Genomic DNA, 18,790 nt, shown 5'->3' with positions numbered 1-18,790 from the left:
TAGGCAGATTTCATTTAAGCTTAATTCAAGTTGGCAGCATCACAAGGTTACTGACATGGCAAATCACATACAACAGCCTAGGAACATCTAGCAGGCGTCGCTCCGCTTGGGGCGACTAGGGAGGCGACGAAACCCTAGCCGCCAGTCCTCCCACCCCTCCTCCTTCCCCCCTTGTCGCCGTCTGAGGAGGCCTCAGGCGAACTCCGCGTGACCACCAAGGACGGCGGCGGCGAGGATCTGGCTGCTCCTGCGCGGAGGGCTTCGGGCGTCGAGGCGGCGGCCTCAGGCAGTGAGGCGGCGCCATCTTCTACAGCGAGCGGTGTTGCAGTTGTTGCCCCTATGTCTCCTCGCGGGAGTTGTCGCCGGTCGTAGCGGGTGGTGCGTCCCCCTGGCTCGTGTCCAGATCTAAAGGCGGCCTCCCTCCCCCCTCCCCCCTGCAGCGCTGCTTCACGCCGGATCTGGTCGTCGGTGGCCTTTGGTCGCAGGCGCCGATGAAGGTGAACTGCCACGAGTCGCGAACTTGGACCAGGAGAAATCCTTGGCTGGTTCTCTGGCCATGGCGGCGGTGACACCGGCCAGTGTCGTTCCCCTCCTCGGAGGCGTCGTCGAGGTTCAGTTCCTCTCCCTCCCGCTTCTTTTCCGGGAGAAATCCCTTGTCTTGCATAGACTGGAGGGCAATGGCACGGCGTGCGTCGCCTCCTTCCTGAAGGTGCTATCTTGGGCAAGGTGGGAGCGTGCAGTGGGGCGTCGTGATGGCTGCGCCTTCGTCGAGGGAGATGGAACATGGTGCTTTGTTTCTGAATTAGTGAAGCTCGGCATTCCTTATGATTTGTTCAGTTGCCGGTCAGTTTCTACTTGATCGGCGTCATTGCCTTGGGCAGGGAGGGGATAGGGGTCCTCACTAGCAATTGCTCAAATGCATTAGCACGAACATGGCTGATTTCTACGGGCCTGAGCTAATTCCAATTATGGTGATCCATCTCTTTTCTCTGTATATTTGTTCAGTGACAGCTTCCTTGTGCAGTTTTTCCTCTTCGTGCTTGTACCAGAGAGCCTCGGTGTGGATATCCTTCGGGTTTCCTTCGTGCAGCGGCAGATCGGGCTGAGTATCTCCCTTGGTGGCCGGAACCTTGTCCGTTCTTTGCTCTAGGGTGAGCAATTCCATCTTCCGGCGGTCCAGCGCCTTTCGAGCCAAGGTGAGCGGGCAGGGGGCTCCTCCGGATTTGGAGAACAGCGGCACAATTTCGGTGTCCACCTTCCTGGGTAGATGAGGGCGCGGTCTGGTGTTCCTCTCTGTTCGCTCTTCTGGGCCAAGTTCACTCGGAGGACCCCGTCGACTACAAGCTAGTGCTTATTTAGAATTCTTATGTAGGGCTTGTAGTCTTTGGTGCTTGTAAGCTGCTTGGCAACACTTTATATCAGCTGTAGCATTTCCTTTCTGTTTCCTGTTGGTTGTAGTGGTGGCCTTGTGTAATCCCTGACCGGTTGATGGCTTTGTTAATTCAACGTCGGGCTCCTCTTGAGCTTTCGTTCTAAAAAAATATCTAGCACATACGCATATGCACCAATCACATACGTCAAGAGAGAGGGTGTTAGAACATATGAGGCTCCGGAGACTCCGGTGCAGCACCGTCTTCGGACATGGTGGTAAAGACAGGGTGGTTGTCTGCCGTAGAGGAAGTAATCGAAGCAGGTGGATGAGTGTGAAGAATGTAATCGAACTCGAGCGAGCAGTCACGCCGAGATGCTCCTTGTTGCACCTCGCCCGGTGCAGGTTTTCAAGGGATGCGGTTTCAGAGAACTGCTCTCCCAGACAGATGTGCACATAGTTATCATGATGGGGTCGCCAGAGAAGCATCTCGACCCAAAGGAACTCAGCATACGCTTGGGTTTTGTTCTGTCTATTTTGCTATGTGTAAACTCTCTCCTTGTCATGAAGGAGATGCCTGGGAGAGCAAAGAGATGTAACCGACATGTGGTGAAAGACTCTGAGCATCGAAAATGTGTCCACGGTGAGCTCATGTATTGGCACGTACACCTAAAACTAGGCAATGCGCCGCCGAGGAAATTTTTTAGTTCTTCCTACAAGGTGCATAACATTGTCCAAACTCGAACTCAATTCACACGACACACGCTTTGCGTGAAGTGAAGTGGGTGATGAGTGAGGACGCGCGTTATTGCTCTCGTTTCTTATGCTACCCGAGTAGTAGAATAGCCCATTCTTTTATATTGATGTTTCTTCCACTTCACTAGCAACATGGTATTAAACTTCACATTTGCCATGCAACTTAAATGGGCATTTGAATTTCAGAATTTTAACTGGGCCGAGTACAAGATTTAGTGGGCCGAGACCCATAAACTCTAACATGCAACTGTTCTCCACATAGAATCCATTAGTTTTTTTTTTCTTTTAGTTTTGGCTAGGAGTGTGGGAACATATATAACCCATTTTTAAGCACCTTGCCTATGTTTAGTTCTTCACATCCACTTTCTCCTTTATACTCATTCTGATTCTCATTGCACAACTTTGGTTATAAATTTTACTTATTGTATGCCTACAAGATTAGTATAAGGACACGTGGAATACAATTGTTTCGCAAGGCGAATATGAGGATACCATTTATACATGTTTCATCCATGTATTTTGGTGCATATTAATGGTCAAAGCATGCATCAATATAATGCAAAAATGAAACGCACTGTACATTTTGGAAAGGACAAAGGAGGGGGTATGACAGGATCCAGCACCGTGTATTGCAGCGCTAAGATTTACTAACACACACATGCATGGCATGGCATGGCAAATCATAGTCTGGGGTTATCTTGCCAAGTCACGAGCAACAGATTTGTCTTGTCTTGACAGAGTCCGCTCCGGCTCCACCCTGCACCCACTCCTTGCTCGGAAAGCTCCATGTCGAGATCTGAACGCGACCGCTGACAGGGACGACTGCCGGAAGCCTTGAACTACACACCAACCGTCGTGGATGCATGCATGATCTATCCATCTAAAAAGAAAAGAAGAAGAAAAACCAGGAGAGACACATCCGGCTACCCGTCATCATCATGCGTGGATGCATGTGTGTGGTTCCTGGACGCGGCGCGACGCGCGGATGCGCTCCAAATGACGCGATCCCGTCGCCGGACCGCCGGCGGAGCGAGCAAGCCGGTCGACACTTGCATGCATGCATGCATGCCGCCTTGATTTGTCCGCACTCTGCTGCTGCGGCTGTGCCCCCCGAAGTCGTTCTCGTCTCATGGACAAGAGGGTGAAATCGTGTCCGTCTCTCCGCGTCCGCCAAATGAATGAGTAATAACAATTTTATTTTGCAAAAATAAATGAATAAACAACTGATCGAGACGCGCATTGATCCTCTGCCATTTGTTATCGCGCCACCGATCATGGTGCTCATCGATCCGATCTTCTCTGTGTGTATACGAAATGGGAAAATATTCCCTTTGTCTCATAATATAAAACTTTTTTTTTCTTTGACACTACACACATCGCATGGCACGTTTGATGCTTTCGTCACTGTCATTCTTCCGTGCGTATTGCATGACGAAGGCGTCTTGTTACAAGGTTTTTAAATTTATCAATGGTAGAGGTAGAAGGCATCTGAGTTTGTAGTAGTATACGCAAGGTTAATCAATGTTTCAGGGAGAGAAACACAGTCCTTGACGCAGCACGTGGAGGACGGGCTCGTGAGCTAGCCGTGACTCGCCACCGGGAAAAGTCAAAACCGCCACGAGCCTAGCTAGCTAGAGAAAGCTCCCCGAAGCAACTGCCGGCTCACCGAATGATTTGATTTCTGCGGAGATGCACGAGGCATCGCCGAGGCTCGAAGTTAATCCCGTATACGCAAAGCTTCCATATCTCATTTCATTGATAGAAAGAATTAGAATGAATACAAAGAACACATAACACATCACGACCGCAAGAAGGTGTTGATATGGTACTGGAGTGGAGAGACAATGAATGCCCGGTTCAAACAGAGGATATAACACAGCTAAACCCGTCTAGCCCGGGCTACAGCCATAGAAGGCGAGGAGACAGGACTTGGGATAACCAAACCGCGTCACGACCATCACGATGCACCTCTGTCACGCGGCCATGGCTCCAAACTCGATTCGATCAATGTACCCTCATCAAGAATGCCAGGAGATTTGCAAGCGAGCCGTAAGACATGACTAGGCTGGAGGCGGCAGCTGCCATGGGGAGGCACCAACAAAGTCGTGCATATCGCCCTGGGTGTTTTTATTTGTGCCACTCTTCGGCCATCGAGAAAAACCCTAGTTCTGGTTCTTTGGATCGGATGATGACGGTGTCACGACGTGGGCATCCATGATTTCATGAAGGGGTTGTCCTGTTTGTTGGCGGGGTCCCCGATATTGGATTTGGAGAATGTTGGACACGGTGTTGGTTCGGCCTGCCTCTCAAGGCGCGGGCATTCGGGCCGCTATGCTGGACTTTGCCGGTCAAATGTTCGCCCGCTTATTGAAGTTTGAAAACTTGTTTCCATCAGGGGTGCTTAATATTGATCATCCTGGGTGTAGTGGGGTGCGATAGGTAGTCTGAACCAAGTCAAGGTGAAACACCTAGGCAAATCATGTATACGATGATCTTTTTTCTTTTCTTTTGTTGGAATATGTGAGGATCTCTTTGACCATCTCCATGTCAAAACGAAGATTGCTTTAGGCATATACATAGTCTCCTATAGATGATGTTGACCAGTATGAGTTAACTTGTTGTTAAGAAAAGAAAAGTGATTTTGTGACCCTGTCCAGTAGCGGGAAGCTTCACTAGCATCAAGCTGTGACTACAAGCTCAAAGTTTGACCCATCAACTTAAATATCGGGTCATTTTGGTCCAACATGTACAAAAAAAGTATAAATTTGATCTTGTTACACAACAAAATTGATTTAATCAATGACTTGGTGATTATTTCTTGCAAATTAGCAGCTCAATCAACAACAAAACAAAAACATAAATCCAGAAGAAAACAGAAAAAATCTGAAAGAAATAGAAAACATTTTTTCATTTCAAAAAACTCATGTAATAATTGTGTGTGGACAGCGCGGGGGGGGGGGGGGGGGGGGTTGATAGGGTTGCATACGAGTTGAGTTGGCTTAGCCTCAGTTCAACTTACACTAAAATTCGAGCGAGCTCAAACTAAGCGAAGCTCAAGTCGAGCTATAGAAAGTGGCTCGTGCTCAGCTTATGACGATCTCGAGCGAGTGAACTGGACGGGAACGAAGAACTGGCTAGTGAATTCAAATTAGAGTCACTTGCAGATTTCTTCAAATTGATGTAGTGTAGTACTGTGGTTTTTCAGTAAAGCATCTCGCCCGGCAAATGGGAAATCTTGGTTGTTATCTTAATTCGAGTTGGCCGTCGGGGCTGAAGCCGCCAGGATGTCGACAAGTCGAAGAAGCTGGAAGGGACATAGCTTCTAGGACGCCGAAGGCAGAGTCGCGCGAGTGAATGACGCCAGTGAGTCGTGGACGCTGGAGGACATAGGTCCAGGGTCCTCGAGGCTAGAGCTGCACCAGCTATGGCCCCGTCACGAGGCCTCACGCGCCCGCTGCGCCACCACAGGTAGGCATCGTTGGGGAATCAACAACCACCCCACCAAACCACCGTGTCAAAGTCATCACTGCAACCCGAATGAAGGCGCCGCCGAAGATGTGGAGAGCAGGATGCACCCCAGCCTAGAGGCATGCCCAGGCGCCCCGGCTAGCACTGTCGCGACCCGGCCGAATCCAGCTCCTACACCAATGCCCAGCAGCCTCATGCACCCTACCCAGTAGCAGCGCATGCAACAAGAGGAGAGGTTGGCCGAGCCTTCAGGGGTCAAGCACTTGAAGGGAAGGGGAAGCCGCAGACTAAGGGTTAATGCAACATCTAGAGAAAACGAGTCTCGGGGGGCGGAGGGACAAGCCACGTCGACAAAAACCAAGTGTTATGTTGCCTCCTTCCTTGGGGTCACCCTGAGCTTCGACGAGGGGCGCCCTTCGGTGACGGCGAGACGAGGGGGAGGACTTAGGGTTTTTTCTCTAGCCGCTGGGGAAGATGACATGAGGGCCGGTCAAATGTCCGCCTGTTTTATTAAAGTTTGAACACTATCGGAGGTTCTTAATATGGTCATCCAGGGTGCAGTCAGGTGCCATATGTAGTCTAAACCAAGTCAAGGCGAAACACTTTCTAGGCAAATCATTTATACAATGATCTTTTTTTCTTTTGTGTTTGCGGGGATATGTGAGGATCTCTTTGACCAGCTCCATGTCAAAACAAAGATTGATTTAGACATATACATAGTCCCCTATGGATGATGTTGACTAGTATCAGTTAACTTGTTGTTAAGAGAAGGAAAGGTGATATTTGTGACCCTCTCTAGTAGCGGGAAGCTTCACCAGCTTGCGTTCATACCCGAGTAGCACGAGGCTTTTACTTTAAAAAAAAAAGGATGACCCCCGGCCTCTGCATCTGGGAGATGCATACGGCCACTTTATTGATTATTCTCGAGGACCTTACAAAGTATTACAAACAATATACCTGAATCCACCATCTTGGCAACATATGCCACTACTCCTATCCATATGATGAAGGGGTGCTAGTTGGGCCACTACCCAAACCACTCACCTAAGCCTAACATCAAAAGCCAGAAGCCCCAGCCGAGCCACATACCGGGTCTGGGGCACAATCCGGTCAGACGCACTCGTGTGTCGTCGCCGCCATCTTCCACAGTTCCGTCTTCAGATCATATTGAGGCTTCTACCTTGTCTGGCCACTCTGCCATCGACGTCACCATGACGCCAGACAGCTACCTCCTCCTGCGCGAGTCCATCTCCGCGCATCGAACGCCGAGCCTCCGCAGCGCCATGCCGCCGATCTCCACCGCCATCAATGTGTGAGATGAAGTACCGCTCCACCATCCCCCCAACCATCACTTGCTCCAAAACGATGCCCCCAGGGGGGAAAGCGATAAAACGCCATCATCGTCCGATTCGGAAGACCCAGATCTAGGGTTTTCCCCGGAGCGTCCCGAGCCTGATGACGCAGACTGCAACGACGATGCCTCGACAAGGGAACGACATCTAAAACGCTGTCATCGTCAGCCATGACTGTAGTCGGCGCGATTTTCATCGGCAGTTGCTCCACCAGACGTGCGCCACCGACGCCGCTGGTCCCTTCAACCGGAGTAAACTCCAAAACAATGCCCTAAAGAGGGACTACAACGCAAAATCGCCGTCATCGCTCAATCCCAAGGAGATCTAGGGTTTCCCCCGGAGTTGCCCGCGCTGTCATGGACCAGACAAGGATAGAATCCCGGCGGATCTGCCCAGCTGCCGACGAGCCGCACCCGCCACCGTGCCGACGGCAGACGAGCGATCAAGTCCCACGCTTGGGCATAGATCCGGCCGCGCCGCCGCGACCCGATCCGGTCATGCCGCCGCCGTCCCTGGCGACCGCGATGCACCAGATCGCGAGGCCTCCTGCCGCGGGGGAGCGAAGTCGCCGAGGCGCCGCCACCACCCGCCGTGGCGTCCGGCCCGCCGCCACGCTCCGGCCCGGGGGCGCCGGCCCGCGCTAGCCCCACGCGAGCGAGAGGGCCCGATTCCCCGCCGCCGCCGGCGACGACCAGGCTTCACCTGGGCGCGCCCTTGGGCGGCGGCGAGGGAAGAGGAGGAGGAGTGGGGGGGCGGCCGACGAGATCTGGGGGCCTCCCGGCCGCCCACGCGGGGGGCGACTTGGGGAGGGGAGGGGAGGGGGTTGACTCCAGACGAGGCTTTTACTACAAGCTTAAAGTTGGCCCATGAACAAATATCGGGTCATTCTGGTCCCGCAAGTATCAAAACCGTATAAATTTGATATTGTGACACAACGAAAACGATTTAAACAATGGCTTGGTGATTACTTCTCTGAAATTAGTAGCTCAATCAACAACAAAACAAAAACACAAATCTAGAAGGAAAAAAGATATCTGAAAGAAATAAAAAAAACATGGTTTATGTCATTTTTAAAAACTCAAGTATAATTGTTTGTGTGTGTGTGGGTGGGGGGGGGGGGGTGATAATAAAATCTAGGAAGCAAATAGGAGTTATTTGTAAGGAGAAAAAAGATTTAATGAGAAGATTTGCAGGGAAACGGGAAAAAGCATAAATAAAATTGGAATGATTATGAAAATTCATGAATATTCTAAGAAAGGTATCGAGAAAATAAGAGAAGTCAAAAATTGAAGAAGAAAGAAAGTTTAGTTACACTACCCAATTCCATGCACGGTTTTCCAAAATATCTCGTATATTGTCATAAAAGTTGCTAAAAAATCCCTAAAGATTGAGCAACTTCAATAAAAAACATGCTTGTTTTTCAAAATACTTTTCCTGACTGCTTTCACTCCATATCCTTCCTGGTTTTTTTTTCTCTCCAAATCATGCAGGACTAGACTGCCACATGTGCGAATCAGTCACCATGCCATCATCAAAACCCTTTTTCGTTGGCGCGAGAGACCATATATTATCTGACTAGGAAAAAATTCTTGTATGGAACACTGTTGTTAAGCGGTTGTTCGGTGGTCTTAAAATCTCGATTTAATTTCTATTATATTTGTTTGAAGTGCTTGGTCCTTCGGGTGAACTTTGATGATAGATCCGGATCATTTTTGGGAAGAAAAAAAATCGACGGTACGTAAAGGTAAAGCCAGGCCAGACACATCTATCATCAAACACATGGTAAAAGCGTAAGATACTTATGAAATTCCCCTGCAAGTACCTGCGAGAAACAGTCCACGGACGGATAGATCCGGGAAGGCCAAAAGAGAAGCCAAGCGAGCTGCCCCGCCACCAACCCCGGCCACCGGATCAACCGTTGCTTTGTTTATCCATCCATCCATTCTACTTCCACCCCGCGCGAGCAGATGGATGACACCGGCCTCGACCTCAACGTGCTCCTCCCCCTCCCTCCCTTCCGCTCCGCCGAATATTCAAAGCCGCGTGCGTGCGTTGGTGAGTACACTGTGCGGTGCGCGCACGCGTCCTCACCCCTCACTCCTCAGGCGTTTAAAATCACATCATTCCTAGTCATTTTTCACCGTCTCCCTCCTCCTCCTCCTCCTCTTCGGCTCTTCCCCCCAGCTCTAGTCCAAGACCCCCTCTCCTGCTGCCTGCCTGCTCCTCTGTCCCGGAATGCGCGATGCCGGGCACTCGCGGTACAGGCGGCGGGCCGGCCTGCCGGTGCTCTCTCTTCTGCTCGCGCTCGCGCTGTTCGCCGGGGGTGCCAGCGGGCAGCGGCCGGCCCCGCCGCTGCCGCCGGAGATGAGGGGCGTGCAGGCGCAGCTCACGGGGCTCACCAACGACGTCGCCAGGACCATCTCCGACCGCTTCAGCTTCTGCGTCTCCGACACGTGAGTAGTACTAGTAGTACATACACTCCGCCCCGCCCGCATCCCCTGTTTCTGTTTCCGTTTCCGGTGGTGCTCTCTTCTCCCGTACGAGCCTCACGGCTTTGGTTCGGCGGCGGCGATTGATCCCGGTTGCGATCTGCGCAGGCAGGAGGACTGGAACGGGGCCTTCAACTACACCTCCGACCTCGGCTTCGTGGAGCGCTGCCTCGCCGAGACCAGAGGTGATCCATCCGTCCATCCATCCATTTCCATGCTCGATCCATTCATTCGTGCGTGCGTGCAGCTCAGGTGTTTGCTGAATTGCGTCCTTCCTGGTTGTTGCTCATTGACCGCTGCTACCAGTTCCCTTGCGGCGATTTGCTTCCGCTTTCTTGACTTTTATAATTCCGCGTTGAAGATTCTCTGTGGCTACACACAGCCAGTGCTGAATTAAATAGTTGCTGGCGACGGGCTAACCTGTGTCCGGTCTTCTTGACCGGATCACATCCATATGCTCCAGTCCAAGGCCCAGCTAGGCTCATTTCTTAAATACAGTATGCTCCTTCCGTTGCTAACAAATTCCATTCCAAATTCTACTTCTTTGTGAACCGTGAGTGAACAGACTTGGAATTCGCAACGGTGGTTTTCTGTTGCCACCCAAACAAAAAACTGTAAACTTCCACTCCCTGGTATTGTGAAGCCATATTGTGTTGGGGAAGCAACATACTATGTAGATTGAGATGGTTTCTTTTGGAACTCTTCTCCGGCACATTTCCTCGAGTTGGAAGGGTCTGATAGGGACATGGTATTAGGTGGTCATGACAAGTGGCGTTCCAACGCAAATTTTATCTGTTTAATAATACTTGAATGTGACCTCAACAACATTGGGCTTGACAGGATCAACTCTAAACAATGTTGTCTGCTCTGATCATTTGTATGATCGTCACGAGTTAGCCACTAGTTTGACTTGTGATCTTTCTGACAAATCTGACCTTCTTATTTTTATTTTACATTTTCACATTTTCTTTTTGCGGGGACAAGAACATCCCAGGCTCACAACTGAAAAATCCCTTTCCCATTGTATCATACAGAAAGAGACTAGTTTCAGATAATGACTAAGGTGTCTGATGTGTGAATGATGCACTCACTCAGGTGACATGCCGCAGCGATTATGTACGCCGGCAGAAGCGAAATTCTACTTCACAAGCCTGTTTAACCCGAAAGGCGAGAAAAACCTCTTCCTGGAGACCAACATAAACTGCGGCATCTCCGCTTGGTCGCCGGGTTGTGAGCCGGGGTGGGCTTGCTCTGTTGGTCCGATCCCTGCCGCCAACGACAACGAGACCATCCCGCTGAGAGCTACCAACTGCCAGGCGTGCTGCGAGGGCTTCTTCTGTCCCCGTGGCCTCACCTGCATGCTCCGTAAGTTTCCTTCGGACACTTCCACGTAACTGTATTTGTTATGAACTGAAATTTGTCGAGTCGAAAAAAATGAACTGAAATTTGCAGCAAAGATCATGCATCGGCTTGTGAAATGACTCGAGCTTTTGTGTCTCCTATGTCTATATAGCTTGTCCGTTGGGATCATACTGTCCGCGCGCCAAAGGGAACTCAACCACTGGTCTTTGTGATCCGTAAGATGTCCTCTTTGTATATTTCTTTAGGCATTTTGTTTTGTGATATACAAATGCAGAAGCCATGTTAACTGAGTTGCTAAATTTATCTCTCTCAGGTACAAGTACCAGATAACTCCAAACTCGACCAATGGCTGCGGTGGCGCTGACAAATGGGCTGATTTTGGGAGCACTGAAGAAATCTTCTGTCCTGCTGGTTACCACTGCCCAAGCACAACATCTAAATTGTCCTGTACCAGTGGGTAATGATCTATGGCCTCTCTATCTCGCGTTACACACTACATAATCTGTTTTTAATTTGTTTCTTGGTTGTTTCCTCTGCAGGCATTATTGCAAATTGGGTTCCACCAAAGAAGAGAGTAAGCACAACCAGCATGCCTTCACCAATATCATCTTTAATGATGCCACCATTGTATTCATTCTTGGATAAGCTGACTTTTACATTAAAAATTTCAGAATGCGTCATTAAAGGCTCATGTAAGGAAAACAAAGAGAATGACAACGTCATCATTTTGGGCGCTTGTTTAGTGGTAAATCCTGTAATGCCAATCCAGCATTTCGATATTTTTGCTAGCTTAACAAGTGCTGTGTTTGCATCATGGAGTACCAAACTCAGGCTTGCTACTTGATGCAGGGTATAATAGGCGTGTCGCTCTTGGTCGTGTACAACTGCTCGGGTCAGTTCCTCACTATTCGTGAACGGAGGAAAGCAAGGTCGAGGGAGAACGCGATCCAGCTTGCTCGGCAGCAGCTCAGGGCTCACCAGGGATGGAAGGCGGCCAAACAGATCGCGAGGAAACATGTGACTGGCGTGCAGGACCATCTGTCACGCACATTTTCGCGCAGGAGATCCTTTCGTCAGCAGACAGATCTCGAGAATTCTAGCCACAGGGTGCAGGAAGCACGCCTGATGGGTTCGACCGGGCCAGATGAAAGGTCAGACTCCATAGTGTTTTCAGCTCAGAACACAAGCGAGATATCCGAAGTCATGCCTTCGGTCGTCATGGACATAAGCGGCGATGGAGAAGTTGTTGCTGCCAATGACAAACCGGCACCCAAAGGCAAGCACAGATCAACTCAAACTCAAATATTCAAGTACGCGTACGGCGAGATAGAGTTGGAGAAGGCCAGGCAGGAAGAGAACAAGAACATGTCCTTCACCGGAGTGCTTGCCAAGGTGAAGGAGCTACAAAAGGAGATGACCAGGCCTTTGCTCAAGGTTGAGTTCAAGAACCTGACATTGTCACTTGGAAAAAGGAAGCTGCTGAGGTCTGTCACAGGCGAACTCCAGCCAGGCCGTGTCACCGCCGTCATGGGACCCTCTGGAGCCGGCAAGACCACGTTCCTTAATGCTGTGGCCGGGAAGGTGACTGGTTATCAAGTGACCGGTTCAGTCCTTGTTAATGGAGCACCTGGAAGTATACGTTCCTACAAGAAGATCATTGGCTTTGTGCCTCAGGACGACGTCGTTCATGGGAACTTAACTGTGGAGGAGAACCTTTGGTTCAGCGCAAATTGCAGGTAATGGTTTCTTGTTTAATCATATACGCTTTTCAGGAACTATCTCATGAGTTTCTGAGCATTTATATTGTAAATCCTTCAGGCTCCCTGCGAGAATGTCACACCGTGACAGGGTTCTCATAGTGGAAAGGGTTATAGACTCCTTGGACCTTCAGGGGGTCAGAAATTCGGTGGTTGGGACGGTGGAGAAGCGTGGAATCTCTGGCGGCCAGAAGAAGCGTGTCAATGTGGGGATTGAAATGGTGATGGAACCATCTCTTCTGATCCTGGATGAACCAACCTCTGGCTTGGACAGTTCCTCATCACAACTTCTCCTCAAAGCTCTTCGTCACGAGGCACTTGAAGGCGTGAACATTTGCGCCGTGGTTCACCAACCAAGGTAGTTCTTGAACCAAAATCTGTTTTCCTTGAGATAACTCTGATCTTTCTGAAAGGGTTCTTATATCTTCTTCTATTCATTCTTCAGCTACACATTGTACAACATGTTTGATGATTTGATACTTCTGGCAAAAGGAGGCCTTATTGTTTACAATGGTCCCATCAAGACCATTGAGGACTACTTCTCAACTCTTGGAATTCATGTCCCCGACCGTGTAAACCCGCCAGACCATTACATTGACATTCTTGAAGGCATTGTGAAGGCTGAGTCAGGCATTAAGGCGAAGCATTTACCAGTTCATTGGATGCAGTACAAAGGCTACGAAGTGCCAAGTGACATGCAAGATGATCTCAAGGCAATGGGTGAACAAATCCCCGACATCGATATCAATCGTTCAATGTCTGGATCAACCCCTCACTGCCTCCCTGCAGGTGTAGGTAACGCTTTTGCACAAGAACGCAACCGTCTTGAGCACCGTTTGTCGAAACCTAGTGATCTGTCCAGCAGAAGAACACCAGGAATCCTAAAGCAATACAAGTTCTTCCTTGGAAGGTACACTCAGTATATACAGTTACAAGCTTCTTCTGAAAAAAAAATGAATGCATATCTGATCAGTTGTTACTTCATGCATTTCTCTGCAGAGTTACAAAACAGCGGCTACGTGAAGGTAGACTGCTTGGGGTTGATTTCCTGATACTAGGTCTAGCTGGGATCTGCTTGGGGACAATTGCAAAACTCAGTGACCCGACATTTGGGATGCCTGGCTATATTTACACTATCATTGCCGTTTGTAAGTTCAATTATTCAGACACCACCTTGTTATACCTAACCTTGTGAAAGCTCTCTGACTTAAGTTACTATGAATCTATGGTGCAGCTCTTCTGTGCAAGATTGCGGCATTAAGATCATTTTCACTTGAGCGATTGCAGTACTTGAGGGAAAGAGAATCTGGGATGAGCACATTGGCATACTTTCTTGCCAGGGATACAATCGATCATTTCAACACAGCTTTAAAGCCAATAATTTACCTCTCCATGTTTTACTACTTCAACAATCCGAGATCATCAATTGGCAGTAATTACATCATACTCCTCTCACTTGTGTATTGTGTGACTGGGATAGGATACACTTTCGCCATATGTTTCAATCCTGGCTCGGCGCAGCTGGTACGTATCGTGCTGATTAATCATACTGTCCAGCTTCTCACCCGATGATTCGTCACATATTCAGAGACTAACTCACCTGTTTTTTTTTCTGCAGTGCTCTGCGCTGATACCTGTTGTTCTGACCTTGTTATCCACTCAAAGGACCACCCCTGCATTTCTGAAGAATATGAGCTACCCAAAGTGGGCACTAGAGGGCTTCATAATTGCAAACGCGAAAAGGTTATTTCTTTCTCATGAACACCTGTCAATGAACAATGCATCCAAATGCGAGATTGCCACGTTATGTAGTTTGTAAACTTCCATTCATGCTCACTTTGCTACTCTGTTTCTTTCAGGTATCCTGGAGTTTGGCTAATAACTCGCTGCGGCTTGCTGTTCAGGAGTGGTTTCGATATTCACAACTACCAACTCTGTATTGTGGTTCTGTTCATGTATGGTCTGTTCTTCAGGATTGTTGCATTTGTGGCAATGGTTCTGCTGAAGAAGAGATGAGGGGAGTGCAATTGCACCAATTTTTTCATATTTAATCTCTTCATTTTTTTCCCCTGTACATTTGTAAATATTTTTTGATGTTTTTTCTTACTGAAAATTATAGAATAGTCACAGAGAGATACAAATAACAGAATTCAGACACAGATGTACAAAAGAGTCGACACTGTTGACACCATTTTGTTTGCCCACATTAATTTTCGCCACTCGACATGTACAACTGCCCTTTCATATATTTGAAGTTCATAGGTTCCTTTTTCTTTTGCGGGTAACATGTTCTTAGATCCAACTTACTTGTTTATGTCATGATTCAAAAGAAATCAAATCAAACTAAAATATAAAAAAAATCTATGTTTTACATAATTGAATTAATGTTTAAATTTCAGAATGTTATTGGACCCTAAAGTACAAGATGCATTAAAATTTAAGTGTCTTGTTTTAACGTGTAAATTTAAGTTCCACCAAATAGACTGCCATTTAGAACTTTTTGGGCAATGAACTAACTTTAGTTTAATAAAATTCCGATAGTAATTAAGCAACAGAGTTATGTACAGGTGTACCGCCAAAAAACATCTCACCCCAAATAGACTTCCTTTCGCTTTTTTTGTTAGGAATGGTTTTTCCGGTTTATTTAGTTTTTTCAATTCCATTTTCTTTTTTTACTTTTTCATATATTTGGATTTTTTTTTAAATTTGTTAAATTTTCTCAAAATGTTGTGAAATTTTCTCAAATTCATAAACTTTTTTCATTTTTGTATTTTTTTCAAATTTATGAAACTTTTCATATTAGTATTTTTTATTAAAGTTTTGATTTTTTCTCAAATTAATGAGATTCCAATATTCTGATGTTTTTCAAATTCATTAACTTCTAAAAAAAACTAAACACGTAGTGAGCAATCTTGTCCCAGTTTTTCTGACGCTTATGAAAATTTCTCAGACGATTTTGGAAATCTTTTTGAGATATCCTTTTGCTTTTTTATCTTTCTTGTCAAGACTGGTTTTTCCGGTTTATTTAGTTTTTCATTTCCATTTTTTTACTTTTCATATATTTGGATTTTTTATTTTTTAAATTTTCTCAAAATGTTGTGAAATTTTCTCAAATTCATAAACTTTTTTCATTTTTGTATTTTTTTCAAATTTATGGAATTTTTCATATTAGTATTTTTTATTAAAGTTTTGAATTTTTCTCAAATTAATGAAAATTTCCAATATTTCGATGTTTTTCAAATTCATTAACTTCTAAAAAATTTATCTGCTTTTTTGCAATTAGGAAACATTTTTTAAACTTAATATTCATGAATTTTTCTCAAATATGATGACCTTGTTAAAGTCATCTATCAACTAGTGAACCTGTTAGTGGTCAACCAGTCAATGGTCGAGCGGTCAAACTTGAAAAGCGAGCGAGGGGGAGCGAGAAGTGCTCTGTTCCTTGCTGGCTGGCCCACTTGAGTAGCTCATGAGGGCCGCTGCGCTTACTTGGCATAGAAAGCGCTAGTTAGGAGTAACCTTCCCGGACGTCAAATAGGAGTGTGACGCACATGCGCGAAGAAAACTGCGCCACCCCATTCTGTGGCACCGCATCGAGTAGTAGCGTGGACAGAAAAATCGCCTAAAACTATGCATGCTCAATTCGACTCGATCTCGATACACAAGATTGTTGAGCACCGTATTTCATGAGTTCTCGTTGCACATTTGCAGCGCGAACATATAACAAAGAATAGCAGCGGCAGAATTAAAGGCATTGTCTACAAAGAGTGAATAATAATTCAACATTTGATATTTTTTTGTAAGATTAGCACAATTTTTGTCAAACACAAACAATTTCAATCTTTTTGGACAAATTTTGAAATTATGAACAGAATTTGAAATCCCCGAACAATTCTTGATTTTTCTTTATTTCCAAACAAGAAAATGTGTTTCTTTACAAATTTTCCAACATTTTACAAATGCAAACATTTAAAACATCATTTTGTAAAAATGGGAACTTTTTGAAATACCAAGAAATTTTTTCATTTTTGAAAAATAATCCCGAACATTTTTTTAATTTGCGATTTTTTTTAAAAAAGCATGAACCCTTTTTTGAAATTCCAAACAATTTTGAAACATGTCGTTTTTTGAATTGGTGAACAAAATTTTAAAAACGGGATCATTTTTTTAAACAGGAATATTTTTTGAAACGTGAAAGTTCTTTTTATTTTAAACTAATACTTGAAATTGCCGAACAATTTTTTTATAAAGGAAAAATAAAAACGAAAAAGAAAAGAAAAGAGAAAACATAAACGAAAAGAAAGAAGGAACGAAACATATAAACCACAATGAAAACTGTAAGGCAGAAAAACAACAAAATAAACGTCTATGAACCATCAAGAACCAGAGAAAATAAACCAGGAACCTTCGCAAAAGCAATATTCCTGTACAAGCTAAACTACTCAAATGGGCCGGCCCATCTTTGATTGCTACGTGCGAAACAATGGCGACTTGCCGTAATGCGGCGAATAGGGAATTCCTAACCTTCCCCGTGCCCGGCCAGACGCTGCGGCGCGGTGGTTTCAAGCCCGTAGGCTCACCTCAGCCATCACCTGTGACGCCTAGTTCTTCTCGCTATTGTCCTGCCGTACAGTGCTCCTGCCAGATGGGCTCTTCTGAATGTTGGGATGGGCTGCTAGGTCGAATGTCCTCTAGCACGACCCTTCATCTAGCGTTTTGACTCTAGACTTTGCACGGCAGGGACTCCCTATATGATGCATTAAGCGTCAAGTTGTTGCTTTTTTGAAACCTGAACACAAAATTTTGCAACTGTAGAGACTCTAGACTTTGCCACACGGGAGCCTCGAGAACAAATTTCAAAATTTCAAACATTTTTCAAACATCACATTAAAAAAAACTTTTAAAAACTCAAAACTATTTTTGAAATTTCTAAGTTTATCAAAAATGGGATATTTTTTTTGAGATTTTTGAACATTTTAAAAAAGTGTCATAAATTTAGAAGTTCTGCATTTTTTTTCTAAAATTTCAAGATTACTTCTTAAAACACAACTTTGAAATTCCATTTTTTTTGAAAAATTCAAGCATTGTACCAAAACATGAACAAATATTTGTAATTGTGAACACTTTTTCAAGTTTCATTTTTTTTCAAAATTGAAGGATTTTTAAAATTCCAATTTTTTAATAAGCATGAAATTTTAATTCCAAACAATTTTGGAGAAGTTTGTTTTTTATTGAAAAAGGAACATAAAAGATAGAAAAGGCCAATAAATATAACATGCCTGAGAATATCAAGTTTAGGAACCTTTTAGAAGGTTCCCAAAACCAGGGCCAAAGTACATTAGGAACTTGTAACATATTGGTGTCTTGCCACCAACCGTGTTAAATTGGATTCCGGGCCATGGCAAGCGATTCTTATCTGCTGCTCGGTGCAAAACGAGGTAACTAAACGCGAGATCTATTTCTCACTCATATCGATTCCTATTAGGACCATCTAAGGATGGGAAATAGCAGGCCAGCCTAATGCTGTAGCGCAGATTTCGCTGTTGTTATTTTTTTATATCGGAGAGCAACTAATTGAGGAGCGCTTTTTTGGAAGCCTCCCAACGATTACTTACGGGTGGACTGAGAGCGCGTCAACCACCACGTGTCGCGCTCTGAACGCTTCCTTCAGATTTTTTTTTATTTTTTTCGCACACGTTTTCGGATTTTTACATGGATTTTTTTAGTTTTTTTCGGCTATTTAGGTTTTCACCAGCCTTTCTTAGCTTTTAAAAAAAATTGCGTGGAAAATGTGTTTTTTCTTCCGTGAGAGGCAAACAAAAAAGACCGTTTTCTCTTTTTTTTTCCTTCTATAAAATTTATGGTTTTGCTTCCGCGAGAGGCACGACCGTGCCTCTCGAAAACGAAAAAGAGTTTTCTTTTTTATCTTCGTGAGAGGCATGGTTTTGCTTCCCGTGAGAGGCACGGCCGTACCTCTCGAAAACGAAAAAATACATGCTTTTTTCCTATCATGAGAGGCATGGTTTTGCTTCCGCGAAAGACATGGTTGTGCTTCCACGAGAGGCACAGCCGTGCCTCTCGAAAAAGGATAAAAAATGTGTTTTTTTTCCTTCCGTGAGAAGCATGGTTTTGCTTCCGCAAGAGGGCACGGTTCTGCTTCTGTGAGAGACATGGCCGTGCTTCTCGGAAAGGAGAAAAAACATGCTCTTGGTTTATTTTTTTGTCCGTTCTTTCATG

At 45.9% G+C, this 18,790-nt stretch overlaps 1 protein-coding gene across 1 annotated transcript; it reads left to right on the top strand.

The window, feature by feature from the left end:
• The first annotated feature begins 9,023 nt into the window (after positions 1-9,023).
• LOC125535250 (ABC transporter G family member 25) lies at positions 9,024-14,826 on the top strand. Its single transcript, XM_048698298.2, has 14 exons — positions 9,024-9,398; positions 9,543-9,619; positions 10,530-10,799; positions 10,948-11,011; positions 11,110-11,253; positions 11,336-11,370; positions 11,468-11,541; positions 11,646-12,532; positions 12,615-12,911; positions 12,999-13,463; positions 13,553-13,701; positions 13,788-14,077; positions 14,172-14,296; positions 14,413-14,826. Exons 1-14 carry the CDS (start codon positions 9,181-9,183, stop codon positions 14,567-14,569), a joined length of 3,252 nt encoding a protein of 1,083 aa, XP_048554255.2. The 5' UTR covers positions 9,024-9,180; the 3' UTR covers positions 14,570-14,826.
• The last annotated feature ends 3,964 nt before the right edge of the window (positions 14,827-18,790 follow it).

The sequence above is a fragment of the Triticum urartu genome, chromosome 2A (assembly GCF_056163025.1).
Source record: "Triticum urartu cultivar PI428250 chromosome 2A, HENAU_Tu73, whole genome shotgun sequence".
In the NCBI taxonomy this organism is placed as follows: domain Eukaryota; kingdom Viridiplantae; phylum Streptophyta; class Magnoliopsida; order Poales; family Poaceae; genus Triticum; species Triticum urartu.
The sequence above is the reverse complement of the archived record's forward strand: the minus strand, read 5'-3'. Positions and strand labels throughout refer to the sequence as shown.